The following is a 19,290-nucleotide window of genomic DNA, read 5'->3' on the forward strand; positions in this document are numbered from 1 at the left end:
ATCCGAGAAGACAGAAGAGGGGAGTTTTAGGCCTAGCAGGAATGAGCCTGAGGTGTTGGGTAAGGGGTAGGCTCATTCCTGACACAATAAACACATAAGCCATGGTTTATTATGATATTTGAATGCACCCAAGACAAGTCACTGAGCACTAAAGAAGATAAAAAAGAAGAATCCTACCAGTAAATCCAAGGAATTCAGAGTGAATGACCTTTTCCAGCTCCATAATATTGAAAGCCCCAAAGTCAAAAATTTTAATTGTATTTTGTTGCTTCTACTGTAATAGAAGAAGAATGCAAACCTATTTCTGCCCCCAAATGGGATGACTTCATGGCTCCTGCGGAGGAAACAACTGCGCACCGGTCCAGCTGACCCAGTTCCATGCTGATGTTTTTCCCTGGCAGGTAGGCCTTCCATTCTGGCGAACTGAAGGGGCCATCTGCTGTGGTTATCATGCTAAAATTTAGTCGCTTTCGGAGCTGGCACAACAGTTTGTCAGGGCTGGGTTTAGTAGCATACTTTGGCCCCGTGTACTTCACATGAAATTTGTTCGTATGCAGGTAGTTTTCCCTCGCCTTTTGCAATCTAGGGTGGAGACTTTTGAATGAACTGTCCTTATTCCACACTTTGATGGAATCTGGTGATTTCTGGCTGTGTGCCTTTAAGTTACTTCCTGCCAGAGTTGTCAAGAGGTTAACTTTAACTTGGGATGCTTTGGTGGGCAAAAGTGTGCCTTTGGCAATTTCATTTCGGACAGTTCCTTGTTTGGCCCACCTCCACAGCTTTGCCTGCAGGCTATCGGTTTGGCTTTCTGCTTTTAGAGCAATGACAAATTCTTTCCGTGTTTCCTTCCACAAGCAAATAGTCAGAACCACAATAAATGCCAGGAGAACATATATCAATTTTCTAAGGAAGCTGATATGAACCATAATGTACAATGCATCAGGGTTGGGAAGATCAACTTTAAGCTGGAAGTTGGACCTGTGGGGGGAAAACACTTATGAAAAATACTTTTTAAAAAGAAGAAGAAGGGTAGCGAGAGGAGGAGGAGGAGGAAAGTTCAAAATGGACAATAATTTGAAATCACCAAGACCAATAGTAACATTGCTGTCCTTTAGACTTGCTGTCTGCTGAGTGGGAGATGTTTTTCCCAAAAGCGCCCTCCCCCATATGGCTGTTTCTACCTCTAAGGAGCACCCTTATCAAAGGCCTGAATGCGGTCTGGACCTGGTTAATGACTTGATCAACTGACTGACCTATAATACCTAGCTACTAATCGAGCTATCAATTAATACAGAGTGCACCACATATCCTCTTTTTATTCCTCCAGCATAGCATATGAGGCAATAGGTTGTGCATCTTCCCTGGCCTGAGATTTCTAAATCCTGCATTCATCTGGAACGTGTGCTTCTTGGAGCTAGAGCCCATGCTACGGCTGGAAATCATGTGATAATTTATCCCTGTTGCAGCCATCATCCATAGTACCAGCTTCAGCTATTGGGCGGTATAAAAATGTAATAAATAAATAAATAAATATAAAGTTATTGCAATATCCTGGTACCTGCTAAAGGGAGATTCTGCACCAGTCATCCCTTAGAAGAATCCTGTTGTTGTGTTAAACACACACACACACACACACACACACACACACACATATATATATACACACACACACACACACACACAATTTTTATCCCGCTCCTCAGGCAAGCTTCCAAGCTGCCCACATTCAGTGAAACAAAACAATTCCTGCCCAAAGTGTTACAATTTAAGAAGTCGTGAGGCACAAGGAAAACAGGATGGGAAGGGAAGAGGGAAGTAGTCTTTTCAGCAGGGTTGGAGGAATGCCCCCCCCCCCCTCATCTCCTGCTGACCCTTCAGAAAAAGTGCTCCTTTTGTAAAGGCAAGTCACTTTATAACCAAGTTTTATTTACAGATTAAAAATTACAATGTATACAGGCTTCTCTGCAAACCCAGCAGATTAACCTGCTTGTATTTGGAAATGGTTTATATCAAGTCAGGCTCTTTGTTCATCTAGCCTGGTACTGTCTATGGTACCTGGCAGTGGGTTTGTGCTAGAGGCCTTTCACATTGCTTGTTTCCTGGCCTTTTAAGTGGAGGTGCTGGGCTCTGGTGCTGAGATGACTGCATGCCTAAAAATAATCTCTACCGCTGGGCAGTTGTCTTTCCTCTCACAGTTAGTGAGCTCCAACATTTAAAGTTGGGCTTGAACCCCATTAAATAAATCAGATTTTTAGTTAATTAATCAGTCTATTAAATTTTCAGTATCGATTTCTAATGAAAAATATATTATAAAAGATATGCATATTCTTCCATTGGAGAGCAACAATGAGGGCTAAAATAAAACTAAGAGGTGGGGTGCATGGAGTACATGGAGGTTACATTGGAGAAATAACAGACATGTCTTGCAGCACCGAACATTCACTATCTATTGCGTTCTGTTTCCAAGGTGGCTATCCAGGTGAATCTTTCCTCACCTGCCCCTTCTCCCATCACAATATACTTCAAAAGAAAGGGCAGGTGGCATGTAGGATGTTGCTGGGTTTAAATCTAAGCATGAGCTGAGTTTTATTTATTTATTTATTTATTACATTTTTATACCGCCCAATAGCCGAAGCTCTCTGGGCGGTTCACTCTGGAGTTCCTTTTCCTCAGCACTTGAGTAAACATGATGCAATCATGTGTATAGGTTCTCTGAGTTTTTTTAGTGGGGAAGGTAAGTAAACATGATCAAGCGTGTTTGATCATGCATGTACAAGAAAACAGGAGTGCCCACATGACTGAGAAATACATTGGGGCTATAGTTTAACTGTGTACTGTGTGAAGGAGTACTTTTATCTTTCTTGAATCTCCCACCAAACAGCTTCATGGGATGACTCCAGGTTATAGGAGAGGGAGAAAAATGTCCCCCTTTCCACAGTCTCCACACCATGCATAATTATGTACACCTCTATCATGTCTTCCCTTAGCCTCCATGATCATTTTAATTGCCCTTTTCTGCACTTTTTCCAGCTCCATAATATCCCTTTTTAGGAGTGGTGACCAGAACCGTACACAGTATTCTATGTGTGGTCGCACCATAGATTTGTATAAGGGCAGTACGATACTGGCCGTTTTATTCTCAATTCCATTTCTAATAATGCCTATCACGGAGTTTGCCTTCTTTACACTGCTGCACACTGGGTTGTCATTTTCATTGAGCTGTCCACCATAACCCCAAGATCTCTTTCTTGGTCAGTAACCACCAGCTCAAATCCCATCGGGATATACCTGAAGTTGGGATTTTTTGTCTATAATTTTCATAACCACTTGTAAAGTGATTATTTTCATAATCACTTTACAATTTTCATAACCACTTGAAGAAGGTGTTTAGAATTAAATAAGAGGTTGAAATGTGTTCAGTTTTCCAAGAGTAAAAATGTTTGTATCTTGAGATGTTTCTCTCCATTTGGGGAATACTTTGGGTGTTTACCAGCCTTTACCACCACTATTTTTAATTGAGCCACAGAAATGCAATTGTTTCATAAGTAGATCAGATTCATACATTGATTAGATGATTAACACTGCAGCCCAAATCTAAAGATTGGGCAGCAAGCAAAAGATCCCACATACAATTCTTGGAATATCCAGGTAGGGCTGCGAAAGACATTTGTCTGAAACCCTATAGAGTTGCTGCTTGTCAGTGTGGACAATACTGAACTAGACTGATTCAGTCTGATTTGGTATCAGGCAGCTTTCTAAAGATACTATTGATGCCACCATCTTCCCAGTTTTGTGGATTCAGTTCCAGTTATTGCGGCCTTTTTATGTAGACAAGGTGCTTGCATCAATGCAACCAACCACTTGCCCTCTCGATCCGTCCCTCCTAGCTTATCAAAGCAAGCCGAGGGGGTCTGACTGGGTGGGTCTAGGGGTGGTGGTGATAAATGCTTCCCTTTGGGAAAATCTCTGTCTTAATTCACATCTTTGCTGACTTGGCTGAGAACCGCTGCAATCTCTGCTAGTTTCTGGAAGGCCCAGACAGAGACTTAACACAAAAGGTTATGTGCCAGAAACCCAGTCTGTGCCATAACTAATCAGCTTCTAAAGCCATAACTCAACAGGTTATGGGCCCAGTACTCCAAGCTGAGCCATAACACACGAGTTTTTCTCAGCATGTGCAGTAGGACTAAAAATTAAGCCGTGGTTGATTAAATCCCTGAGCGTCTTTTTAAAAGTCGTTGGGACAGACAACAGAAGCTATTTCGGGTAGTGTCCGGGAAAGCTGCCAATAGACCAGCTAATTGAACAGAGATACAGACGTGGGCAGCGTGCCCAGACAAACTCCAAGAATTCAGCCACAAACTCAGCAACACACGCTGGAATTTGTCTTTATCTGTGCTGTGAAATAACACAGTTCCCTCTTTAATGTCAGAGTATAAGACGTTTAAACATAAGCAAAGTCCAGTTCAGTTCCAAAAGTCAAGGGCTTACGAGAGGTAGAGAGAGTCCAAAAGCAATCCAGAGGTCCAGGGATAGGAGCAGGTCACGAATTCCAAGCCGGTCCAAAGTTCAATCAGGATACAAGGTCAACACAAGCCGAAACAGGAAGCAAGAGCTTTCGCCAGGATGCTCAGTTAATCTCTGGCAAGTTCTTGTTGCTTCCCAGCTCTCTAAATACCCCTCCCTGGCAGCTACAGGTGTTCCCTATTGAGTTGGCGTCTAGTATAAATACGCAGAGATCTGCGCCGGGCCTCCTTTTCCGCCCTATGATGTCTAAACAACTGTGCAGGTAAGTTTGTTGTTTCTCCCTCTGTGTCTTCTGAATTGGCCAAGCTCCCTGCTGGTTTAATCACCGGCACACTGGTACTTGGCTCTGCTTCCCCTTCATTCTCTGAGTTGGCCCCACTCCCAGCTGGCACCAGTTCAGCAGCCGTGACACTAGCCTCTGCCTGTACAGGTTCTGTTTCCTCCTCCTCTGAGTCCATCCCCAGCAACTCCTCAGAGGGCCTAACAGGTAGCAGTGTCTGGAAAATCACACGGAAAAGGACTGGCAAGAGTGGTTTGAATTTAAGAGGGCACTGAGGAATCTGAATCTGGATAGCCGGTCAGGCCCTAAGAGAAATTAAACCACTGAAGGGGTTGTAAACCAGAAACAACCTGTTAAATTGAAATTATGGCAGTAAATGTTGGGAACACTGTCCCTATTGAGTTACTTACAGACAAAAATTATATGTCATGGTCATTTAAGACAGAAATGAGCCTAAGAAATCTTGGACTGTGGGAAGTTGTAATAAATGCCCCAGCAGAAGATTTGAATGCAGCCGAGTTACGCGAGTGGGGACGTTGCGCTGAGAGGGCAAAAGCTCATATTGTTTTGTCTAAGAGGAACGATCAACTGTCTTATATAAGCAGAGAAGACACTGTTGACGTTATCTGGACTAAGCTCAGACTTGTAGATTTACTGTTTTACTCTGTACAGCACCATGTACACTGATGGTGCTATATAAATAAATAAATAATAATAATAATAATGTCAAAAAGACTGCAGGCGCTAGAATAAGCTTAACAAGAAAGCTTTACCGTACACTTATGAAAGAGGGAGAAGACATAAAAGCTCATTTGCAGAAATTAAGAGACTGCTTTGAAAGTTTAAGTGCAGCGGGCTTACCCTTAACAGATGAGATGAAAGTGTATGTGGTTTTGTCCGGTTTACCACTGTCTTGGGACATGCTGGTGACAACGTTAGAGGCACTGCAAGTCCAGGACATGTCATTAAATACAATATCTGGGAGATTGATAGAAGAGCAACAAAAGAAAAATTTACGAAAGCAAGCCCAAAGCAGTTCAGGCGACAAACCAGATGTATTTCCAAAATGGTCTGGGTATGAAGGGGTTAAGGCTTTGGTGAAGAAGGAGGAAGATGAATCAGCATTTTCAACTTCAAAAAAGTCCAAGCCTAAAAAGTTTCTTCGGTGCTTCAGGTGCCAGAAGTTGGGGCATATTCAAAAGGATTGTAGAGTCAGATTACAATCAGAGCCCAACAAAGAAGAAAAACCCAGAGGGAAGAGTAAACCAGCGCAGCTAGTCACGGCAGAAGTGAGAAGTCAGCTCTGCAGGCAAGCGGAAGGCGGGAGCAAGGAATGACTCATAGATTCTGCGTGTTCCACTGTGATTTCTAATAGATGTGACTTTTTCCGGAACTTCAGGGACTCCTCTGAAAAATCTATAGTGCTGGCTGATGGGACGAAGATCCAAGCGTCTGGGGAAGGAATGTGCTTCTTACCTTTTTTGAAAGAGTGCTTTGAGAATGCATTGTTTGTTCCCAGTTTGAATTTTTCCCTTCTAGGAGTTTCCAATGTGACAGAAAAGGATTTCTGTGTGTCTTTTGAAAAAGACAAATTCTTTATTCGTAAGCATGGACTCCTAAGAGGAATGGGAAAGCTGAAAAATGGATTGTATTTCATAGATGGCAATCCTAATGAGGAAGGAGTTTCAGAGATACAAGCAGGATGTATGGAAACTAATGAAAATCAGCCTTATCATAAAAATTGTATCCATTTATTTCATAGAAGACTTGGACATTCAAGTTTTAAGGTTCTGAACAAAACTCTGAGTTTTTCAGAGGGAGTAAAAGTTCAGAGGTGCAAGAAATATCTTGATTGTTCTATATGCAAAATTGCTTTTTTTATATATATAAATTTTTTATTTTCTACAATACTTAAACATACACATTACATCACATAAAAACACACACAACATACTACATAATTCAGTTGAATACAATATCTTATCTTAATAACATAATCAATACACCTACAGTGCACCCCCCACCACGGGATCTCATTCCTGATTCCAGAATCTCATACTTTCTTCTGCTGGTGGATTCCCACTCCCTTTAGAAAATACAAATATTAGGAACTGTTTCCAAATTCCTTCAAAATCATTTGATTTAGCTATACCTCTTCTCCATTTAATATTACTTGTTAATTTATCATTAATAGCTATATCCCATACTTCTTTATACCATTCTTCAATAGAATATTCCCCTTGTATCTTCCAGTTCCTAGCTATAATTAATCTTGCTGCAGTCAACAAATTCGTTATCAGTTCCTTAATTTCCTTTTTACATTTAAAATCTTCAAATAGCGACAGCAATGCAACTTTTGGTGTTCTTTCTATCTTCATTTCAACAATTTCTTCAATTTCCAAAAACACCATCTTCCACAATTTCTGAACATAGTTACATTCCCACCACATATGCAAATACGTTCCTTTAACCCCACAACCTCTCCAACAATTTTCTGTTTGCTGATTCTATTTATTTCATAGAAGACTTGGACATTCAAGTTTTAAGGTTCTGAACAAAACTCTGAGTTTTTCAGAGGGAGTAAAAGTTCAGAGGTGCAAGAAATATCTTGATTGTTCTATATGCAAAATTGCTAAGTCTAAGGTTATGAATATTCCACGTGTCAGAGACTGGCGGCATAAAAATGTTTTGGGATTGATTCATGTGGACTTAGCTGGCCCTTTTCCTGAGAGCTATGGAAAAACCAGATATGCATTAATCATTTTAGATGATAAGACCCGTTTCCCATGGGTGTATTTGTTAAAGCACAAATCAGAATGTTTAAACACGGTGAAAGAATGAGTTAAGTTTATAGAGAGAAATCTGCAGAAGCAAGTCCGGGAATTTTTGACGGATCGTGGAGGAGAGTTTCAGTCGTTGGATTTCAAGCGTTTTTGTAAAAAGACTGGCATAAATCATAAATATTGTGATCCGAAGAGTCCGTGGCAGAACGGAAATATAGAGAGGAGGATCGGAATTTTAAAGGAGAAGATGGAATGCCTGATGAAAGACGCAAAGGCTGAGCCACAATGGTGGGGAGAAGCATTTGTGGCAGCTAATTACCTTTGCAACAGGACTTGGTCTAAATCCATTAATAACATTCCTTTTTCTTTGCTTTACAGCAAAAGTCCAAACCTCAAGCACTTAAGAACTTGGGGGAGTTTTGCAATTGTAAATGTTCCACTTTCACAGAGACGGCAAGGTTCACCAAAGGGGATCAGGTTACGCTTTGTAGGGTATGAGTACAATAGCTGGCGCTTCCTGTGTGAAGGGGGTAGGATAGTGGTCTCCAGATCAGCTAAATTCAGTGAACAAAACTGGAGCGAGGTGCACGACAACCTGGAAATCCTGGTGGAACTAGATAGCAGGCAAGAGCCTGAGTTGCTAGTGACCAGTCCGAGTATAGAGGCTCAAGAGTTAGCAGAGCAGGAGAAGCAGGAAGAAGTTCCTAGATGTTCTCAAAGAGTAAATAAAGGCTTACCTCCTAAAAGGTACGGCTTTGATGCTTGTTATGTTAATTATGAGCCTAATTCCTACTCTGATGTGAAGAAATTGAATTCTTTAGAGAGAGAACAGTGGGAACGTGCCATGCAAAGGGAGCTAGATAGTCTCAAAGAAAACAGAGTTTTTGAGGAGACAGTTTTGCCAGCAGGGCAAAAGTCTCTAACCTGCAGGAAAGTGTTCAAGTACAAGCAGTTAGAGACGGGGTGAAGAAATTCAAGCCTCGGCTGGTCGCCAGAAAAGTTAAGGAGGTAGTTTGAAATTGAATTTTCTTCCAAAATGTAAAATCTCTTGTTGTTGAAAAGAGTTTTTCCTAGGTATGAGAAAATGATCAAGCAGATGACAGAAGTTTTTGCTAAGCAATGTGAATGCAGGATTGCAAAGGGGAAAAAGCCCCAAGTAAATGGATATGTGAAGCAACCTGTACATGAGAAGGGGTGTTGGATCCTGGAATGGATCCTGGTTATGTTTTCCATTGCTTTGTTAATTGCTGAGGATCTGGAAGAACAGAAGACTCAGCAGAAACTTAAAGGTCAACTCTACACCTGGACATTGAGTGTCATAATTGAATAATTGTCTAACTGATTGTCTTCAATTAAGGGTTGCAAGGAGTTGCATCATTGTACAGGTTGTCTATAAAAGTAAATGTGTTTTCATGTTCATTTTTACTTCCATGTCCCTTACCCAACTTGATGTGAGCTGTATTGACTGACCGTTTGTAAGTATTTGTATCTGTACTGCCATAACTAAATTATATATTTATTTGCCAGTAAAAGTTTTGTTTTAACCTACAAAAATCTCTGTCTTAATTCACGTCTTTGCTGACTTGGCTGAGAACCGCTGCAATCTCTGCTAGTCTCTGGAAGGCCCAGACAGAGACTTAACACAAAAGGTTATGTGCCAGAAACCCAGTCTGTGCCATAACTAATCAGCTTCTAAAGCCATAACTCAACATCCTCAGCCTCTTGGCAATTGAGCTATGGGGTGCCAGAGGACACCATCTTGTTCCCAATGTTATTTAACATCTATATGAAGCCACTGGGAGCAGTCACTAGGGGATTTGGAGGTAAAAGCCATCAATATGCTGATGATATGCAGCTCTATCTCCCTGTGACAACTGAATCAGGTGAGGCTGTGTAGGTCCTGGACTGGTGCCTAGACTAATGGGCTGGATGAGGGCCAATAAACTGAAACTGAATCCTGGCAAAACAGAAGACCTGTGGGTGAGTGGTTCCCGAGTCCAGGTGATAGGCTCATTCTGGATGGGGTTGCACTCCCTCTGAAAGATCAGGTTTGTAGTTTGGGGGTACTCTTAGATCTATCTCTGTGGCTGGAGGCTCAAGTGGCCATTGCGGCTAGGAGTGCCTTTTACCAGCTTAGGCTGGTTTGCCAGCTACGGCCTCTCCTGGACAGGGATAGCTTGGCCATGGTGGTACAGGCATTGGTAACCTCAAGATTAGATTACCCCAGTGAGTGGTACGTGTGAGTTGTATGTCTCCGTGGGTGTGCACACATGCACATGTGCAGTCCTGCCGCCCCATCACCACTACCCCACAAAATGGTTATGCAACCCAGCTCTAGACCTTGTCTTCCCACCTACGTCTGAAGTAGTGCCCCAGATGATGACTGGAATATGCAGGGAGGAACATATGAGATAATGTTATCATAGTTAAACTATGTCTCTGCTTCAGATGTGATCCTGGATGCATAAGAGAGGTGCACTGGTCCCCTGCATATCCTCTGTTAGCACTTGCTCCTTAATAGATTAAAAAAATATTGAGAGAGGTCTTCACATTTCCTCTTCCATCTCATAAAATATAAGCTTATTTGATTATATGGTATCCTATGCAAATCCTTGCTCTGCTCTGCTTTTTAAATATGATTATTCTTGCTCACTTCTAATATTTGAGGCCGGTGACATCACTAACCAAAACACAGCTTATATTTGCCTGGATGAGTTGCTTCCTGTGCTTTACTTGGAACTTAACTACTATTTTAAAAATGGAGCATGTTTATGAAAAGCTGTGGAAAAGGTGATTTCATAAAATGTCATCAGTGTCTGAAGGTAACTGTGCGGCAACCTCAGTGAGATCATAGGAAAGCTCTACAGATCTGCAACTGGGGCAGACAGTGCTCATAACAGCTCTATTAAACTATTAGGAGTGAATGGCAATCCTCCTTTAGGGACTGGCTTTGAAAGCCTTTTGGATTCATCAGAAGATATTTAGGGTTGAACATACCTTTATGAAAACAGAGTAAAACAAGAAAGAGACAACTCTCTGACCTCTGCACATGTATCAACTCCATCTGCTCATCTGATATGAAAAAGCACATTATTTAACTGAAAAGAGCCCTTTGGTACCTAAAGACTAACCATTCTATTGTTGAATCTTTGGACTGGAACAAAGCTGCCAACTTTGGATACCTCAGATGTTGTTGGACTAGAACTCCCACAAACTTTGACCACTGGCTCTCCTGATCCCCAGGCTTATGTCGAACCTGCTGATCATATCAAGCTTTGTTGTACAGTAGGTGTTATGACAACGGGCAGCTTCCAGAGGCTAATGGATAAGCCTCTTTCTTATAACTGTGTGATGTATTTTAACTAATCTTCTGCAGAGGTTCCATTAGGAGAGACTCCAATCACAAGTCTATAGAAAAGTGAATCCCTCATCCAAATATAAGATAGCATGGGGAAATCCTGTGGCATAATTTCTTATACCATTGTATGCATGCACAAAATAACTGATGTGATAACTCCATTCTTCTTTCCTGGTGGATTCTTACATACCAAGCATATCCAGTTCACTTCTGCTGAACCTCTCAGGTTTAAGGTCTACTAAGGAAGGCATGTCATGTGCCATATTAATTTACTATTGCATAGCTAGAACTTAAATCAAAACCTGGTCATGCTTAGAAACCAGCCAGGTCTTCTACTCCACTTGCCATGAACCATTTTTGTGACTGTTGGGTGAAATGTTATGTTAAAACTGCCGTAAATGTGTATACCTAGGCAAGCCACCACAAAGATTTGCATGGTTCCTAGGGAAAGACTACATTGGAAGAGGTCACATTGACGGAGGTGCTGAAGATATGATGCATACTAAAAATATGGGCCCCTGCAAATTGATGGCTAAGTGCTACCATTTCAGAGGCAGTATGCTGATGTACACTAGCTATTGGAGAACATGGGTGGGAGGGTGCTGTTGCACTCATGTCCTGCTTATGGATTCCTGGTCAACAGCTGGTTGGCCGCTGTGTGAACCAAGTGCTGGACTAGATGGATCCTTGGTCTGATCCAGCCTGGCCATTCTTATGTGCTTATGAGATGAGTAGTTCTTTTGCTCTCGAATGGAGAAAATTCTACTGAATGTAAAGCCAGCTAAAAAAGTCACCCAGGAAAGTCATCTCATGATTTAATATTGCAATATTTGCAAACACAACTGATATCAGTAGATGCCTGACCTGTAACTCAGTGCTTGCAAAACAAACATCCAACAAATTATTTGCATGGCTATTTGTTGTCTTCACTGTCTGGCTTGTCTCTCCAAAGCCTTTTGCTTACATGCCTGTGAACAATTTTCTAGCTGTGGACAAGTTCCTTAATTCTTTGCAGATAAACTTGCTCAGATTCACCTTGACTTGGCTAAAAAAGAGAGAGAGAGGTATCCTTTGAGGATTTTCTTATTTTTTAGGTCATACGGTGTGTCTGGGGAGAGACACTGACTGGTGGACGTTATGGGGTTTTAAACCTACCCTGCCCATGTGTGGTGCTCTTAATCTAAATTGGGGCCCATGTGCTTACTTTAGAGTAAGAAGCCACACCAATTAACACTATGTATTCTGTATCCAGTTATACGATAAGTAAGGCACTCTGAGGTTGCATAAACATAATCTAACTTTAATTACACGGTTTGAGGGAAGACAAAACTGGATGATTAAAATAATGTAGGCAAAATGGAGAGGTCTTTTGTAAAGAAATGATTTAACTTCCCCCTGCCCTAGCTCCATTTACACTTTTATAAATATATACTGCTGTATTCAAAACATGCCCTAAAATGACCTTTTTTCAATAATAAACTAAATGCATGATGGTCAAGCATGGATGTGGAGAACGTTTGAACTGTGTTATTATTTATATAATTTATAACCTGCTTTTCCACATTAATGTGTAGTTCAAACACCTTACATGTTTTGCTTAAGAAACATATTTTGCAAAATGGAGGATCCAATATTTCCGGCCTTGCCCCATTTTCCCAACTTAACCTGGGATAGCAGGACCTTCCTGCAACCATTACATGATCTGCTGAGCTGCAGGCAATGTAACTTCACCATCTAGTAATCTCCCACCATCCCAACCTGCCTTTTATAATATCTTGCCTGATAAAGAGGTCTGGGGATCTCAAAAGCTTACACATTTTTTCTTTTTTGGGTGTGTGTGTGTGTGTGTGTGTGATCTTTCGTTAGGCCTAATAAATTTAGGAGTTTGGAAATTAAATGATGATGCATTTTAACTGGTATTTCTGATACTTTGCGGGGTTTTTGTGAAGCAACAGGAATGATAGTTTAAAGCAGAAGTAAACGCAGATGTAAAGAAAAGCAGGAAGGAAGGGGAGGATTTACTTGATAATTTGCATTAGATCAGCAAGGCAGTTTTCTGACTTGCAATTGTTTCACAAGACCAAAACCAAAAAGGCTTAACACCTCTACATTAGGCTGTTAGACTACCTGTTCTTCACTAAATTAGATGTATCTAACTCTCCCAGTGTAGGGCTTGTGGGATGCAGTAGGTTGTTAGTGTTGCTCACTAAAGCTGTATTATTTCTGGCTCTACCCAATATATAAAATAAATAAATAATAAATAATAAATAAATATTTTGTACATGGTTCTATAGCTGGTGTAGATTGCAGTTCTAGTAAATCAAAGTAGGAATGGGTGAAAATGCCATGTTCAAATTTGTTGAGGTTCATTGAATTGTTCCTTGAAGCTTATTTTGCCTTGTTTGAGTAAATGAATGTGACCATCTTTCCGTGTCCCCACCAACTGATTGGGAAAACTGCACATTTTTTAACAAGAAAAATGCGGTTGTTTTTGAAATGCACCATTTTTCCAAATTGGAAAAGTATGAATTTTTAAAAAATGCACATTTTTCCCTGACCAAAAATGTGCATTTCCCTCTATAGGCTAAATCATGGAAAGGCAAATTTGGAAAGCATTTACGTAAATACTCATATGTGCAAGTGCACACTTTTGAATGCAAACACAAGCTCGGAAATTGCAAAAAATTATCGAGAATTGCATTTCTGCTCATGTTTGTGTTTGGGGTTGAAAGTGGGACATGTTTGGATGATTTGTGAACAAGAATGAAATACTTGTACATTCCTAAGTCAAAGTAGATGCCACAAACATGAACTCTGTCTGTACCTGAGGAAAAAGCATTTAGCGAATGCCCACTTGGAAAGCACTGGGCAATGATGGGTCAAAGTATACCTGTGGGGTGGGGGGGGGAGCAGGGAGGACATTCTACAATTTGGGCACCCCAACCAATTTGGGCACCCATCTGCTAAAATCTGGCAATGAGGATTCAGAGAAAAGTTGTCAAGCAGGTTAATATAGAAAGAGGGGAATTGTGAAACCCCCTGGTTTAAAACTGCTTAGGGCATTAAAGATTAAAATCAGCACATTGAATTTAGCTCAGAAACAAACTGGAGACAGTGTGTTTGAGGCTTGGTATAATAAGACCTGATGGAACTCCAGACAAATGTCTACAACCTATATTCTAAGTTAGTAGAATTTCCTGCATTATCCAAGAAAACCCCCCACATAAAATTCATTCCAGTAATCTTGGGGTCTATGGGAACAGCTGATGGTACGTGCATTTTTTAACGTTTTTAGTGCCCTTTATAAAAGGTAAAAATCCTTTGTACCAAACCACCATGATGTACATCACCCAAATAAAAATACAGATATATCACTAAAGTTTTAATGAGATTAACAATAAAGTTGCTCAAAATCAACCTGAGAAATAAAGTGGGGCTAGTCCTATGTTCAATAAAAGAAATGGATTCAGGGTACATATTCAAGTGATGGACGATATTAACATCCTACAACTTAGGGTGCTGAAGGCATGCTTACTACGGCAATATTGTGAATCAAAAATGAGATCTTACTTCAACGACTGTGTCCTCATAGCACTCTCTAATCTGCTGATAGATTTCTTACCTGCTGTTGATGAATAAAGAAGGTAGAGTAAGCACTGCTCAGTACTGAAAGTTTGCGGGGTAGCTCAGTATGCTCTCTCTCAATTCTTGCTCTTGTCTCAAAATCCAGCTGCTCGAGGCAATGAGAAATTTAACAAAGGGTGAAGGCCGTATCTGCAAAATGAAAAAAAAATGTGTTAGATAAGAACAGTACAAAAGGTATTGTGCTTTAATATAGGTATGTGTTTGTGCTGCAAAATATCAGACACAGTGTATTTCCAGGAAGGGCTTTTATTGTGCTCTGCCTGTGTGTCCAGATGATGGCATCTTCCATTTGTAACCCTCTTGTGTTTTTCCACTGCTGCTTCCATTTTGAGGAGAGGAAAAGAGAATAATACAGTTGTTTGAAAGCACTCATAAGCTTCTGATACCTGTGTTTGGCAAACCAGTTCAATATGAAGAAAAACATGTTAATAATAATGCAAAAGCTCTCTGAGACCCCTGAAGACTTCAAATACAAATGCAAGCCATTGTTGATCACGAACCAGCAATGTATTTAACCATTTTTGGAAATCTGTTGCCCGGTTATTCAAGATACCTATCCATAATAAACTAAATAAAACTGATTAGTCAAACTTCATCAAAACCAAACTAAAAATAGTATGACGTAAATAAAAGTAGTCTTCCAACAATACACTCAAATGTCTTTCTAAGGATATGTGAGGACATTTCCTAAATATTGGTAGAGTGTGTGTGTGTGCGCGCGATTGAGGTGATTATCAGGTGGAAGTTAGGAGACTATAATACCTCCTCTCTCCTTTGAGAAAGAACCAGAAAATAAATAAATAAAGGTCTCTATTAAAAATTGAGGTGGGAATATGTTATATTCCAATTATAGACTACTTCCTAACTTCCTGTTGCCTCTATACAAACAATTTATGTAGTTGGGCTTATATATTAGACCAGACTTCCCCAACCTGCTGCAATCCAGATGCATTGTACTGCAGTTCCTATAATTCCCAGCCAGCCTGGCTGATGGTCAGGGATACAGTTACAGTCAATACAGTTTGAAGCAGGATCCATTTTCTAGTACATAAATAAAATGGGAAAACTGAGGTCGGATACTTCTTTCCCTTTCTTTGATGGGAAAGTCTGCTCTTAATACCAGAAGAAAAAGGACTATTATTTTGAAATGCAAAACTTTTTAAAGCAAATGCTCGATATGTTGTACAGGATGAACCTAAGCATGTTTTCTGAGAAGGCACGTTTAGCCCTGGAGGAATATGCTGAAGAACCAATGGGCAATATCCAATAAGACATGAACAGTTATGTAAATTACATTATGCTAGGGACCTTTAATGCAGTAACATTATGTGGTACAATGGGATTCCCTGGAAAACCTGTAGCAAGAGCTAATGGTATTGTCACTGCACTAGATTCCTTTATGCAAGGGCAAGGTAAACTATGTTCGCTTTCGTCTCTTACTGAATACTGCCTCTTGATTCTTTTAAGGTTAAACGTGCCTTCTCAGTAAACATGCATAGGTTCAACCTGTAAGACACATTGAACATTTGCTTTAAAATCTATCCTTCAGACAGATTAATGGTAACCCTTGCATTTCTAATTAATAGCTAAGCCAGTTTACAAAGAAGTTTTCTATTTAACTGAATTTCCAGCCGAGGACTGTTGCGCTAGCCTTGCTCTGGGTCAATAATAATAATAATAACAATACCAACAACAACAACAACAACTTATTTATTTATTTATTTATTACCCACATCTCCCTTTGAATCGAGATGGGGAACAACATAGAATACAAAAATATTATAAAATACATAAAACTGATTAAAACATATGGCCTATGTCTCCTGCTCAACATCTGCTTTTGCATCTTGGGCTTCCTTAGGGTTTGTCATCTGGCTGGCTGCCTCACAACCCTGGGATTTAGAAACAAGGGCTAGTATATAAATATGTTAAATACAAGTCTAATGATCTAGTGTTTTTTTTTTTAAAAAAGGCATACATTCTCTACATTTGACAGACATATGGAGTTTTAAAAAACCCACTACTTCTAATTTTTCTTTCTATTCAATTCCAAATGAAAATTATTCTAGAACTGATATGTGTTTTGTTTCTCCAGCTCTATTAATAAAAACATCATTTATTTATTTATTTATTTATTTATATCCCGCCCTATAGCTAAAGCTCTCTGGGTGGTTTACAAAAGTTAAAAACAGTGAACATGAAAAACAAATATCCACAAATATACACATCCATAGCCTCACCTGATGAAGATGAAAAGGAGAAATAGAGCTGTGTGTCATCAGCGTACTGATGACAACGCACTCCAAAACTCCAGATGACCGCACCCAACGGCTTCATGTAAACGTTAAACAGCATGGGGGACAAGACTGACCCACTGTAGAACCCCATACTGGAGAATCCATGGGGCCAAGCAACGTTTCCCAAGCACCACCTTCTGGAGCCTACCAGCCAAGTCGGAGCGGAAGCATTGCAATGCAGTACCTCCTACTCCCAACTCATTAAAAACATTTGAAACTGATATAGGCTTTCCGTCTATCTCTGATCATGCTCTAGTTTATTTAATTCTTGGTGATTACCAATCCAATACAAGTCAAACAATTGGAGATTTAGAACATTTTTAAGTTAAGGATAATTACATTATCCGTAATGTCAGGACAAAGATACAAGAATATTTTGCAGCTAATTGCACTGAAGGGATGTCATGGAGAACAATATGGGATGCTGCTAGAAGTTTTTTATTTCTACCTCTAATTAGATCTGTAAAGAAAGATTTAAATACAAAGAAGCCCTAATTAATAGGATCAAAGAGCTTGATTCGGTGTATAAAAACACCCAGAATCCTCATATCCTAGAAGAATTAAACCAATATGGAAATATACTGGACATATAAAATACATATTTAGCTGAAAAGTCTCATCCATCAAGAATATTTCAAGAAGAGTAACAAAGCAGACAAGCTACTAGCTCATAAATCAGCAAGAAAAAAAGTTAATTCCCTTAGTGTATATGGAACAAGAACATAGATCTACACAAGATCATAAACAATATCTGAATTTCACAAAATTCCATAAATCTGAGAACCCTAATGATGATTTCAAAGTACCTTAATCAGATACAGGTCCTGTTCAGAAGACACCTTAAATAAGTGATTCCACCACTTATTTCAGAGGACAGAGCAGTTAAATGCTATAGTTTTTATCAGATTCGATGCTGCCTAACTGTTTATATAATGAATTAGTTTTATGGACTTAACCACGCTGAATTCCTATGCATTTTACAAATAAATCATCAATTAATCATTCAATATAACCCAGAATCTGCAAAACCACACTTTCTAGAGCTGTTTTACATTACTAAGCTTTAAAGTGTGGATGCTGTGATAGCAAACACTGAATTTAGGAGTAGTGGCAATGACTAACCAAAAACCTTGAGCAAACACAGGTAAAGAATTTTCTAAGCCGAAGTAATACATTAGCAAGGACTATCAAGTTTATGTGCAGCTTTGTTGACAGATAACCAGATCACACAACTGAAAGAAGAGGGAGTCAAAACAAGTAGTAAGTTTAGCAATTGATAAGGTTAGCAACTGATAAAGAGTTTTGCACAGATATGTTCTCAACTGGAGGGAAAAGATGTCTGTGATAAAACATTTGACTAGTATTCAATATGAAAAACATATTTTATGAGCTGAAGCCAGAATAGAGAATATGAGCCACAGGTTTTTTAGGCTGATATATGTATGAAATCATCCCACAGAACAGCTGCCTGAACCCTTCGTCTATAGACAAACCTGAGCTCCGTAGAGCCTCACATGTATGGATGTTTACCTTGGAAGTAAATCCCAGAGGCTAATACAACTTACTTCCAAGTCCATGTGCTTTTGATTTCAACTAGGAGTACATAATGATGAATCTTCTACACCCCTCTTCTAAATTTACCTTATTAATTTTTAGCCATACCTCATATACTTCAGGCTGGGTAACACCAACTGATTCACCCTTAATTTCCTTGTTGTCATTCTATAGTTGGACAATTGAGGCTGAGGAATAGCTGCTAGCAGGTCTTTTGACAAACTCAACCTTGCAGGAAAACAAACAGCTGTGGGATAGGCTCAGTTTAAGTAAGCGTTTCTTAAAACTATATAGAAAGTAAATCTACATGGAGGAGAAAGAAGAGGCTATTTTTCGTTTCTGTGTCTAAATTTAAATCACAAGCTTGTTCTGTGACTTGTCAACCGAACAACAATTTATCAGCTTTTCTCTTAGAAGAAGAAAATGTTCCATGAGCTTTGCATAATGTTGAGGGAGGGAGGGGAAGAGAGAAAACAGGTGCCAACAGAGAGGTGACAAAATGTCACAGCTGAAAGGCAGCTGCTCATGAGAATAGAGGGAACAGCAACTTATCAACCTAATGCCCAGTAACACAAGTAAAGATAAGGAAACTCACAGAGGCCTCAACATGATTTGCAGATTCAGAATCCTATCACCTGAGAAAATCTACAAAAGAACTCAGGCACTCTCATCTGCACAAATGATCAGACCTCATGCAAAACCACAAAACATTTGAAACTTCCTTTGCTAGCACAGTTACTTGCTCAAGAAACACCCTTTCAGCTTTTCGGCAACACTATCATCAATGTATATTTTCTGACAAAATGGCAGAGCAACATTAAACTGGAATCACTTGGTTATTTGACA

General features: G+C 39.8%; 2 protein-coding genes across 2 annotated transcripts in view; one reads left to right on the forward strand and one right to left on the reverse strand.

Annotated features, from left to right (window-relative positions):
* ITM2C (integral membrane protein 2C) overlaps positions 1 to 19,290 on the forward strand; it is a 370,458-nt gene that overhangs the window by 338,129 nt on the left and 13,039 nt on the right. The window lies entirely within an intron of this gene.
* Positions 1 to 19,290, reverse strand: part of ST6GAL1 (ST6 beta-galactoside alpha-2,6-sialyltransferase 1) — an 87,312-nt gene that overhangs the window by 14,937 nt on the left and 53,085 nt on the right. The window contains exons 2-3 of the mRNA XM_063132251.1: positions 14,571 to 14,722; positions 299 to 978 (exon numbers count right to left, since the gene is read on the reverse strand). Coding sequence (XP_062988321.1) covers positions 299 to 926 — 628 coding nt within the window. The 5' untranslated portion in view covers positions 927 to 978; positions 14,571 to 14,722. The remainder of the gene's footprint in view (positions 1 to 298; positions 979 to 14,570; positions 14,723 to 19,290) is intronic.

The sequence above is a fragment of the Elgaria multicarinata genome, chromosome 8 (genome assembly GCF_023053635.1).
Source record: "Elgaria multicarinata webbii isolate HBS135686 ecotype San Diego chromosome 8, rElgMul1.1.pri, whole genome shotgun sequence".
Classification (NCBI taxonomy): domain Eukaryota; kingdom Metazoa; phylum Chordata; class Lepidosauria; order Squamata; family Anguidae; genus Elgaria; species Elgaria multicarinata.